The sequence below is a fragment of the Ricinus communis genome, chromosome 9, assembly GCF_019578655.1.
Source record: "Ricinus communis isolate WT05 ecotype wild-type chromosome 9, ASM1957865v1, whole genome shotgun sequence".
Classification (NCBI taxonomy): Eukaryota; Viridiplantae; Streptophyta; class Magnoliopsida; order Malpighiales; family Euphorbiaceae; genus Ricinus; species Ricinus communis.
Window position 1 is genome coordinate 4,609,211 of NC_063264.1, and position 12,049 is coordinate 4,621,259.

The 12,049-nt window shown below is 33.8% G+C and overlaps 2 protein-coding genes across 4 annotated transcripts; both read right to left on the reverse strand.

Annotated features, from left to right (window-relative positions):
- Positions 1-60: 60 nt before the first annotated feature.
- LOC8288654 (50S ribosomal protein L28, chloroplastic) lies at positions 61-1,456 on the reverse strand. Its single transcript, XM_002528768.4, has 2 exons — positions 1,164-1,456; positions 61-434 (listed from the first exon to the last, which is right to left on the reverse strand). The coding sequence occupies exons 1-2, from the start codon at positions 1,360-1,362 to the stop codon at positions 202-204; spliced, it is 432 nt and encodes a 143-aa protein (XP_002528814.1). The 5' UTR covers positions 1,363-1,456; the 3' UTR covers positions 61-201.
- Positions 1,457-2,028: 572 nt separating this feature from the next.
- LOC8263739 lies at positions 2,029-10,452 on the reverse strand. 3 transcript variants are annotated; one of them, XM_015725163.2, is made up of 10 exons: positions 10,301-10,452; positions 7,709-9,786; positions 7,469-7,606; positions 4,921-4,992; positions 4,144-4,185; positions 3,831-3,920; positions 3,564-3,671; positions 3,378-3,470; positions 3,151-3,230; positions 2,029-3,062 (listed from the first exon to the last, which is right to left on the reverse strand). In XM_015725163.2, exons 2-10 carry the CDS (start codon positions 9,629-9,631, stop codon positions 2,360-2,362), a joined length of 3,249 nt encoding a protein of 1,082 aa, XP_015580649.2. In that variant the 5' UTR covers positions 9,632-9,786; positions 10,301-10,452; the 3' UTR covers positions 2,029-2,359. The 3 variants fall into 3 exon arrangements, with proteins under 3 accessions (XP_015580649.2, XP_015580648.2, XP_015580650.2); XM_015725162.2 differs by having other exon boundaries at positions 7,709-9,792; XM_015725164.2 differs by having other exon boundaries at positions 7,709-9,676; positions 10,301-10,436.
- Positions 10,453-12,049: the final 1,597 nt, after the last annotated feature.

A 12,049-nucleotide genomic window follows, 5' to 3' on the forward strand; every position in this document is an offset into this window, starting at 1 on the left:
GTAGTTCAAGTACCTTGTAGGCTATTAATTAGAATCATAAATCAAAAGAAGCAATAGATCTTCAGAGATAAGTGAATTTATAAAACTTGCAGGATGTAATAGTGATATATTACACAAGTTAACAGAACAAGTCAAAAGACAAAGGGAAGAAACTCAGAGCTAAATAACACCAAAATGCAATGAAAAATTGGTACAAATCTACTACTTTTTGCTAAGATCTATGCCTGCTTTCTTAGCAACAGCATCCAACCCATTCTTTTCTATGGTCTTTAATGCCTTTGTTGATAATCTCAGTTTGACATAACGCTTACCCGCTTCCCACCAAATCTTCTTGTACTGCAAGTTGACAAACTGCAACTTCTTTGTCTTGTGATTTGAAAAGGAAACTTTGTTTGCCCTGTTGGCTTTCTTGCCAGTAAAAGGGCACACTCTACCTGAAAAGATAAAAATGAACCAAAGTATAAAACCAATCAACTAAATGATGCTAGTGATGGCCAATACAACAGAATAATTACCAAATGCCATGAAGAACAGAGAGCTAGATAAACAAGAATTTGGTATGCCCAATATAATAGGCCAGCATGTTGCAGTTAAAACAGAACCCATTATTCAAAACATAATTGGAAAGGCAGATGCCTCCATGAAGTAGGAAATGAGTACATCATGTAACAGGCAATGCCATACATACAGTTAGCAGTGTTTTTTCAAACAAAAGAGTACTCTTGTATCTCTTTCTTTCTCATATAGTTATGCGGAATTCAAGTTTTCACTTCTAATTTTAACATTTATGAGCTGGTTCAAAAAGGGAATTCGGTATTCACATTCGAACCCATAATTAGCAATGAAATACATAAAATTCAAAACTTTCACCCACCCATCACACCTCGTATGCTTTATGCATTAAACACCTTCAGAACACCCAGTGAGGTTAAATCAATCAACAGAAACACTTATCCATAAGCAATGTTAAGACCCAGAAAAGAAAAGTGCTAAAAGATTTGTACTTCTTCAGTCCTTTTTTTCCCTTTCTCGGGTTAATCAACCAAAAATGGATAATGTTAATTAAGAAAAAACAGAAAACCTATAAAATCAAGAAGAAACCAGCACTACAGGTACATTAAAAGTAATTAAGAGAAAAGAAAAGGAAGTGAAGAGAGAATTACGGGCAACAATAGACTGTAGAGGAGGAGTGGTAGGGTTTGAGAGATAAGGTAAGTTATAGGAAATTTTGATGCCACTCAACTGAGAAGTAACAAACCCAATTTCAGAAACAGCACTGGTCTTTGAAGAGGAAGCCAATTTTGTTGGTAAGTATGGCCTGCGAAAGCATAATAATCCAGATGATGCTGTTGCCATTGCCATTTGCTTTTCTTGCTTTCTGTTTTTTAATGTTATCTGTTTGCTACGAGTGTTTTCAACAACAAAATGGGTGGTGCGGTGACATGGTAGTCTTGTAGTTAATTCCATACAATGATGCTTCTGTGCTCTGTGTATGCGTATTTCATGGGCTGAAAACGGCCCATTAGAATAATTTTGAAAAAAAAGAAAAAAAAAAAGTGAAAAAATGGAATGAACACTAGGAAGCCTTCTCTTTATCAGAGCCAGGTTTCGATCCTGGGACCTGTGGGTTATGGGCCCACCACGCTTCCGCTGCGCCACTCTGATTGTTGGGATAATACTACAAACAAAGTTTTTATATGATAAAAAAGTGAATGTAACTGCAAGACTAGAATAATTCTAGAACATACTTGTCGATATCCCAGCTTGACTGTGTTCAGCGATGTTTGGTTGCCTTCAATAGAAGAGTAAACAACCCATTCGTGACCCAAATTAAGAAGCTATATGTCATCTCCACAACATGGAGTTGTTGGCATTCACATAATGCAACACATATCAGCGAACCTGCCAATCTTTTGAGACTAGTAGCAAGTTGTTCAACTACATCAAAATGGATTGACATGTAAGTGCAATGGTGAGGAGAGATGGTGAATTTATCCGACTGACCACCACCCTATAGACAAAAATAGATATAGTAACTAGAATGGTATATTTCACTTTTATGTATCAAAAGAGGGGCCCTTAGCAACTCAAATTGGTACATTTCACTGGTTCAGATCAGCTTGGTCCCCCTGACCAGATCAGCTCCAGTCATTCAGTTAGGTTTTTAGCATTTTACAAACAGCTTGGAACCTAATCGTTTCCTACATGTTAGGCAAAAGGTAGGTGATATGCGCAATGTTCATACTCTAGCAATTGAAATGAGTCGTACTGCCATGCAGGGACAGCAGACCTTGTCTTTCTCTTTTAACTTCTCTTTCGGCATACGTGCTGTAATCAACTAGTTTCATAGTCAACATATTCATTTTGGAAACCTGGACCGGTAGACGTCGAGAGGTATGTATCCCACTGTCACAGTGCGGCCATCATATAAACGTCCATGCAAACAATGGGCAGCTATACATGAAGCTTCCGTTCTTCCAAATTCTACAAAAACACAGCTCGGATAAAAAATGTAGCTAAGATCACAATTATGTTCCTCGTGGTCTCCCTTCCCAGTTGCATCTGATTCTACTGCATGATCATTCGTAAAAGATTCCTTCAATTCTTGTTGGATAGGCAATTTGTGTTCCGCAATTGTATCCTTCATCTGAACATCATCAGTGACCTTGCCATGAAGGCAGTCTGATTCATCTTTTGAGGTCTGCTGAATGGGAATGGGCTCCTGAGGTTCTGGTACACCATCGCCAGAAAGGTTTTCAACAGCCATATTGCTATCAAACTGACCCAGTTGAGATGACTCATCCTCCATAAGATCATCTGCAGGTTTATCATCCTCAACACCATTGCCTTCCACAGGTTTATCATCATCAGTATCATTTGCTTCCACAGGTTCGTGGTGAATATCTCCTATGGTTTTCTCTGTTTCAGCATTTGTTTCATCGCCCCCTAAGTTTTGCTGAGGGCCAGCAGAATCCATATCCTCATTCATTTTACATGCTTCTGAAGTAAAGATGGGAATTGGACCATTCCGAACTACATTGACAGATTTAACAGTGCCAAATCTGCAGGACACAGAGATTAGCATGTATCTTGCAATGTTTAACTACTACTGATTTAAAATCTAAATAATGAAAGGTTTTGATCTCAAACCTTGCACACTCTAGTCGTACATCTTCCAGTACTTCCTCAATTTCTATACGAGACAGTGATGGTAAGGTCTCTGGATCAAACTAATTCGTTTCCACAAACAAAAAATCATAGAGGTAGTTTAGGAAAATTGTAGTCAAATTTGACAATGATCTTTTACATACAGCACAGGAAGAAAGAAAAACATGAAAAGTCACCAAATAACTAAATTTAAGTAACATGCACCGTACCAGATTTTTAAGCTTTAAAACTTGTGTAGGCTTATCAAGAAGTGGCTTTGCCTGCTCAGGAACCCCATAAAATGGTTGCTTTCCATCAATCTCCTACATATATTGTTATTTAGGTCAGTGATTATTCACATAAATAAATAGTCTATCAACTAAAAATCTATAGAGAAATCAGTGGACATATAGTACCAAGGTCGATGCATTAGGAATAACTTGAACAGCACTTATGACCTGCCCTCCTAACTTCATACCATTTAGACCCGCACAAGCTCTGAAAGTAACTGATTGGTCTGCATACTGAGATGAAGAAATTGTAGTGGTTCTCAGACACAAAGGATCAATAACAAGGAAAAAATAAATAATAAGAAATGGAGGCACCATTTAATATATTTATGTATAACACATGCCACCTCTTGGAGAAAACCATAAAGAAAGATCACAACCATGCTCCATTACCTCTACAAAAGCACATGGCCCATTAACATCATCAATGTTTTCAAAATGGTATGCCTTCAAAGGTCCAAAAGTGCTTGCAATCTCCATAATCTAGAAAAACACCCAAAAAAGTATAATCTGCTAAGACAATGGGCAGAGTACAGGTATGAAATAAAAGACAAATTGAACAAGGAGAGAATGCAAGGGGCTTAGAGTGAGAGAGAGGAGACTAGAGAAGACAGAAGGGAGAGTAGCAGGTAGGAAGGAACATAAGAATCCTATAGGTCCCTCTAGAAAGCATATGCAAAAGATCAGAGACTCTCAAGTATCTTACCATTTCAGAAGAAAGAGCCTTTGAAATGCCACCAATGAAGATCTGCAATAAATCATGAGATTTTAAAAATAATTAAAAAATTGCAATGTAAATTGGGGCAAGTAGATACAGCCTCATGCAAGCAGTACCAACTCACATAGAGGAGATTAAATAAATTGCTAATCCAATAAAGAAAAGGTACAATGATTAGACATTAGTAATAGCAAAAATCTATAGAATCCTTTAAATTTATCCTTCTTTTTTTCCTCTTATAGAAGCGCAAGGAACAGATCCGATTTAATCCTTCCTTCACATTGCAAAGATAGAATACATCACAAGTACAGATCTTCAATCAAAGTGCCTCATGCAACAAGTTTTAAGCAGGCAAGTTCAGTTGTAACTCTAGAACTTCCCTTCAATTAAAACGTGAGAAAGATATTAAGTTAGAAGATGCAAGTCGAGCTAAAACAAGTCAAACATGACCAAATCCACAGTAAACTGGAGGTAAATTCCTGAGAATCCACAACTTGTGGACATATTTAAATCGACTGGTGGAAGTTCTTTTCTTAGTCGCACTGAAACAGATGCATAGGCATTGAAAATTGCCACCAACAGATGCATAGACATTGAAAATTGCCACCAATAAATCACAAACTACAGTACAAAATCAGAAAGTGAAACGGGAATCCTGATATTTGCTGATGTTTTAAGGACCATATGCAGGTATGTCAACCAGGATTAGAAGGAAAGACACACACCAAAAGGCAAAACAAAATTACAGAAGATGATGATACATACCTTCTGTGGTGAATCCTTCACAGTATTTCTTATTGCATTGACTGTAGCCACTGATTTCCCCGGTTCACCAGTCTGCATGAAAATAGCAACTGTCTGAAAACCTGCTTCATGGATAATAACCACAATATACCTCAGAAAATGAAAGCAGCATAGAAATGCAAAGATCAAAATACTATTTGAGTTAAAGTAATGGTTGCTTTTACAGCAAAAATGCTTTTACAGCAAAAACCTTCAGAACAGCATTTTCTCCCAAATAATGGAAATATAAGCACATCAGCATAATTTATGGAAATGTCAAGTGTATGAGAATAATGAAAATGCATGGTGCCGGTTCCATAATGACAACCAACAACTCCCTGATAATTCGAAATGTATTGCCAAAGAGGGCATTAGACCTATATCATGAGAATCTACCCACATATCAGCATGTGCGAAGATAAAAACATGACATGTCTTAAGCACTGTATTATAGTAGATACAATTCTGAAAGGTAATATACTAGAAAACTGATTACGTGGCAAACATTAAGAGAATATGATTATTGACCAACAACTCCCACTAGAAATATTCCAAATAAAAAGTATATCAAACACGCAGAAATTTATTTGCATTAAGAAAATTGTAGCAATTAGTCGTATATCCATAAATACTAACTCTCTCCCAAGCATATAAATCACTATATAATCTGAATAGAACTGCAGCGAACCATCTCCTTTGAAAACTACATATCCATAAAGCATTTTAGCTTACTAAATTTTCTACAGCCACATTATGGATGAAAAAGAATAAGATTTCATTTAAACAATCATAAGAACTTTTGGACAGTGCCATCCATTCATCTCAAAGTCTAAGTTGCCTGGAAAAACCAAATATCCTAAATTAACACATCTCAACATGTTAATATTTAAATATAAAATGAAGAACATAGTACACTATATTTTATCCAGGAAATGTTACTTCTTGAGCAGCCTACATCAGGGGCCCAAAGCCAATGCCAGAACAAGAAGCTCCATGCACATCAAACTTGTCACTACACCTGGATATCTTCTTATTAGGCGACAGCTTCATCACCATCCAGTATGTGAAATATGACACACCCAATATAAACACCCTATTTAAGAGATTCCAACATACAGTCAGAATAATTCCCATGCAACTAGACAAACAGAATATTCTAAATAGCTCCAAGTCAGCACCATAGACTAGCTCAACAGAAGGGATAGATGGACAGTATCTTTATCATTCCAATAATTTGATTGCATGAGATAGTTGTTCATGGATCATACTGAAAAGGCATACAAAGTTGATGGCAAAAAATCCAGGGTTATGCCATTATCTAATCATATTTCTTCCATAAACTAGAGTTTCGAAGCCAAGAACTTTGGAAATTGTGAAAGAGATCTGGATATATGTACATTAGAAGTGACTTCATTTCATCTGAATCAGTCAGATTTAAAAATTCTCCCAATTTGAAATATTAGCTATAATCTTAACTATTTAGCTCATATCTGAAAGCAAGCCATATAAAAGTCTTTTTCATGTTAAAAGCACTCAACTCTAAACCATTGCATTAAAATACAGACAAAAGCAACCATCATACAAGTAACTGTAGGTGCTATGACCATCTTTTTGATAGTAGTATTAAATAAGTAAAGTGATACACACACAGAAAATATATGTATGTATGAAAATAATCTCATTGTCATGAACCCAATATCATTTGATACACCCTCAATTTTGTTAACCTATCTATACAAACTTTATGATGTTGACTTTATAAGGTCCCATTTTAACAAAAGCAAGAATGTATGGAATGAGCAGATAGATGTTTGAGAGGAATTAATAAATTCATAAAAAAAAACTAATTTGCAGTTTTTGTAATTTTGCCCTTGCATTACTAGTCACCAAATCAACACCTGTAAAATTCAATACAACTTTAAATACCAAATCTCGTCTCAAAGATAGATTCAAAAGATCATGGAATCCATCCATTTATAAGAGTAGGGGCGAACATGTTTTGATGCAGGCTTTTGTTTATACTCCAGCTATTAAAATCAGCTCTAGGAACTCACTATGAACATGACTGATCAGAATTAAGAATCTATACATTCTTCAACTGAAATGACATGAAGATGCAAATGCACAAATATTCTGACTTCCATGTAGCAGTCACGATCACCAAACAGCAAGTTTTGCTTGCCCAAGTAATGCTAGAATATAAAAAGATGAGAGGAGAAGTTATGTAATCACATTTCAAGGAATCCTATAGCAGTTATATCACAAAATCAAAATATTAAGCAGGCACACATGGATGTAAGAGTAAAGCAATATCAACAGAGAAATACAAGAATAGATTATCAACAAGCTGAGCATTCCTGAGCATTTGCCATTGCACAAGTGTCTTCGAAATGGAGAATATCAAAAAGAAAAAAAAAAACAAATCCCACAAAATAAGACCTCACAAATTAGTTAGATAAATAAAAATTGCAAAAGATCAATTCAAGGCCATAAAACAAAGGAAAAAGGTAATAGTAATAGTCATTCTTACTGCCATTTCAACAAAGTCTTTGGGACGCCTGATTTTGATTGTGGAACCAGAGAAGTAACTGCCGTCAAAAGAAAGAGCTGCTGAAGCATCCTCAGGTGTAAGAAATTCCACAAGAGCTTGGCCCTTTTCTTTGTGTATCTGCAGTTATAACATGGTAATAGTAACACAAGACAATACCTCAAATTGTGACAATAGACTTGATAAGAATAAGAAGCACATTATTGGAAAATAGAAACTCACAATGCAGCTAATACATGGCTGGGTTCCTTGTATATGGTTGACACCAGAAGAAATTAAAAGATTATTAAGACGCTCCAATACAGCTTTCTCAGAGGCTTCAGCCGGTATATTTTCCACATAAAGCCTCCTCATTGGACGGGTAGCTTGTGTTAGCTGAACAGAGTCAATGGTGTCATTCTTATTGGTCAATAATATATTGGATGAAACCCCTGAAAGAGGCTTGACTGGGATTGAAGCAACAGGCACTGCACTGACTGTTGCACGAGCATTTAAGGATGCAATTTGATTTGACAATTTAAATATAGGAGGGACTGACACAGAAAAGGTGCTGTCTGCGCCTTCTGGTGCAAGGTCCCATTTAGCCTTTTTCTTCTCTGGTGAGTGTTTAGTTGGGGACGGTGTCCTTGCAGCAGCCTCACTTCTTCTCTTTCTGGGTGAATAGCCACCAAGACGACTTGCGGAGCCACCATGTCTCTTATAATGGCCAGTTGAACCATTATTAGTAATCTTATTCCTGTCAATGTCAGAATGCTGCTGTCCAGATTTCCCTTTCAGGAAATGCAAGGATGGCTCCCCATGCTCCCTATCATGATAAGAAGCATGTTTTCGTGACCTTGGCAAGGGCGAAATAGATCTTCTCTTTCTGTCCTCACGCTCTCGGCTCCTTGACCGTCTGCTTTTCAGCTTTATTTCTTCATAATGAGATTTTGATAATTCATCTTTTTCCTTTTTGTCTAAATTTTCTGAGTCATGGCCTTTTCCTAGATCATGTTTCCTTGTGGGAAGCCTATCTTTATTTTTCTCATCAACTCCTTTTCGATATTTACTCTTGTCTTCTCTTTCAGAGACTCCTCTGCTTCCATCCTCATGTCTAACCCTTTCTGTTAAATGTCTTGGATGCTTCTTTAAATCTTCATTTTTAACATTATTGCTACGCTGTTCATCACTTTTTCTCCTGTCATATATTTCTTCGCCAGCCCTGCCTTTAGGTTTCAGATCTCTGTGCACTTCGGACTTCAATTTGACTTCTGAATCCTGAATTTCCCTATCTTTGCTTTTAGTTATATATTCATCCTTCATGGAAGTCTTCTCCTCTTTCTCTTTGGAAATGGCCTTTGCATCTCTCTCCAACAAATGCTCTCGGACAACATATGAAGAATATTTGCTTCGTGCATTACCCCTTTCTGGAACTTTTTCGGTATTTTCATCTTTGCTTCGTTTATTACCCCTTTCTGAAGCATTTTCTGTATTCCCATTTCTGTTTCTTCTATTACCCCTTTCTGAAACCTTTTCAGTATTCTCATCTTTGCTTCTTCTGTTACCCCTTTCTGACATTTTTTCCGTATTCTCATCTTTGCTTCGCCTATTACCCCTTTCTGAAACTTTTTCAGTATTCTCACCTTTGCTTCGTCTATCAATTCTTTCTGAAACTTTTTCTGCCTTCTCATCTTTGGTTCGTCTACTACCCCTTTCTGAAACTATTTCCAAGTGCTCATCTTTGCTTCGTCTATCACCCCTTTCTGAAACTTTTTTTGTACTCTCATCTTTGCTTCGTCTATCACCCATTTCTGAAACTTTTTCTGTACTCTCATCTTTGCTTCGTCTATCACCCCTTTCTGAAACTCCTTCTGTATTCTCATCTTTGCTTCGCCTATTACTCCTTTCTGAAATTATTTTCATATGCTCATCTTTACTTCGTCCATTACCCCTTTCTGAAACTTTTTCAGTAGTTCCATCTTCTGACATGCCTTCTGCAAATCCCTTGTTCTCACTATCAAACAGTTTCTTTTTGTCTTTTCTTTTTAACATAATCTCATCAAAACTTAAAGGCCTCGTCCTGGCAGCAGTTCCATCATTATAGTAATCCGTGCTAATCTCGCTGCTTTTTCCATGCTTTTCTTTGTGCCGGCTAGATCTGCTCATCCTTATTCCAATACAAACCAAGTATGTCTTAACAAGTTCTCCTGCCTTAGTACATTAAGGAAAACACTCAGGCCACGCTAATCTAGACTAAAACCATAAAATTCCAGGAAAGTCGGTGAATGAGCTGCTATACAGAGTCTCTTTGCAAAATATGACTGCAACTAAAGGATAAACAATAAACAAGCAGCAAGCAAATGTTACCCGAAAGAAATTCACTAATTATAATAATTTTAAAGATGATGCTACTGTGTGCATTCAGTTATCACATCTCCGCATTCCCATTGTAAACTATGTCATGCTATATGCAATAACAACTCTTAAAAGAAGAACAATGCATCAATATATAACTGAGAAGAAGACAAACTTTTCCACTGGAACAGAACCAGTAACCACAAGCAACCAGCAAACCTATCTTAAGAATTAAATTAGAGAAATACAAAAACAAGCTCCTTTAAACCCTTTTCTTTCCCTTTTAAAAATTATCAAAAACAGCTTCTACTAATCCAATATTTCACAACATTAAAATAAAAACTTAAAATAAATGTCTAAGATAAAGATGAAAGCATAAAAGAACACATTAGGGCAAAATTTAGCAAGTAATATAATTAATAAAATGCCATTTACTAGAAAACAAAGCTTACTTCACTAGAATTGGTTGTGCTGATTTACCTTGAAAAGCAGTTGCCGGACTGAAACTGAATAAATTGCGGGTTTTTGCGGTGGCGAGTGTTGTTGGCCGTCCGTACAATGGCTGCAATGCACTAAATAAGAAAAGAAACCTAAGGAAAGGAGAAATGGATTTCTGAAACATATTCTTTAGATATTTTTATATAACTATAATTCTTTTTTTCTGTTTCATTTTTCTTATTTTTATTAACATTTAATGTCATATTTATTTTATTATAAAGTTATGATTATCTTTTAAGAGAATAAAGTCAGGATTATTAATGTAATGGAATGCTAATAATTCTCTTAATTTCTTTTTGGAAGTAACAGGTTTTACTTATATACATATTAACTATTTAATTTGTTATCACTCAAAAATATTAAACAATAACAAAATTTCTGTGAATTTATCTATAAATATGTATATTTATAATTCATGATTCTAATTATTTTATAGATAATAATAAATAGAAAGTATTTATCGTTAAAATAAATTGACACATTTTCTAAAAATATATTATTTAAATTTTAAAACTAGGATTATTTTATAATAAAATAAAATAAAAACAAACACTTTAAAATCTATAAAACTAACTTATTCTATTATTATTATTATTATGAAATAACTATATACATGAACCTATATCAACAGATTTTAAATCTGATTATTATATTTTCCTGTGAGAAGATAATTTAAATAATATATGCTTTTTGTAATTATTATATTTTTTTGTGATTAATTTAAATATAATTGTAATAAAAATTTAATATTTAATTTTTATTGATAATATTCTTAATTTTTCTAAAAAAATATTATCATTAGAATAGATATTATCTTGATGTATACTTTTTTTTTATTATAATAAACTACAAATTAATATAATTTTATATATCAAAATTGTATGTATTACATTTTTCAACATTATCTTTTTTTTATGTACTATTATTGTTGCTGTAAAATTTTATTTTAATTTTCTACTTATTACATTAATATTAAATTAATATAAATAGATAAATTATTATTTTTAACTAAAAATTATTATATAATTAAAAAATAATTATTAGTTAATATAATATTACATATATAATTATTTATTTTTAGAATTAAAATTATTATTAACTTAAAATTAACTTTTAGAGTTAATTATATACTCATTAATTATTAATTATAATATTAAATCAATCTAATTATGTATACTAAAATAGTTATCCTTATTGTTTTTATTAAGTTTATAATGTCAGTTGTTTTAAGATGTTAATTAATGTATCAGTACAGTTAGTATCTTTATTCTTCCAAAATAACAAGTATCATTTCCTATATTTAAACATGTTTTTTAGTTTAATAATTATATTTTTATAATATATGAGTTTTATATATAAGTTTATTTTAATTATTAAAAGGTAAATAATAAATTATTTTATTTAACAATTAAACAAAATAGCATATTTGTAATTTAAAATTAGTTTTAAATTAAAGCAATCCAATGCTTACATATAATTAAAATACTCATTGGAACTAAAGTTAACCATTAAATTATATTCAGTGTGTGAAACTTCACATTTAAATGAAAATTAAAAAGAATCAAAATTTCAAAGTTCTTTATTAGGTGAAAATCAAAGTTAATCATCCTTTTAAAAAGAAATTGAAAGCAAAAACTTTGCATGTTTGGTTGGGCCTTAACTTCAGGGCCCTGTAAAAGATGAGAAAAAAGAAAATGGTCTTTGCATTTCCTCATTCCATTCTTGGTATTA

What these genes read in the sequence shown, in the direction of transcription:
- LOC8288654 (XM_002528768.4), bottom strand. Translation starts at nt 1,362, where the DNA reads ATGGCAATGGCAACAGCATCATCTGGATTATTATGCTTTCGCAGGCCA. An exon ending in TCTACAGTCTATTGTTGCCC is followed by an intron (nt 435 to 1,163) that starts GTAATTCTCTCT and finishes TTATCTTTTCAG; the next exon opens with GTAGAGTGTGCCCTTTTACT.
- LOC8263739 (XM_015725163.2), bottom strand. Translation starts at nt 9,631, where the DNA reads ATGAGCAGATCTAGCCGGCACAAAGAAAAGCATGGAAAAAGCAGCGAG. An exon ending in AGGCTCTTTCTTCTGAAATG is followed by an intron (nt 3,921 to 4,143) that starts GTAAGATACTTG and finishes GTGTTTTTCTAG; the next exon opens with ATTATGGAGATTGCAAGCAC. An exon ending in TTTTAAAGCTTAAAAATCTG is followed by an intron (nt 3,231 to 3,377) that starts GTACGGTGCATG and finishes GAAACGAATTAG; the next exon opens with TTTGATCCAGAGACCTTACC.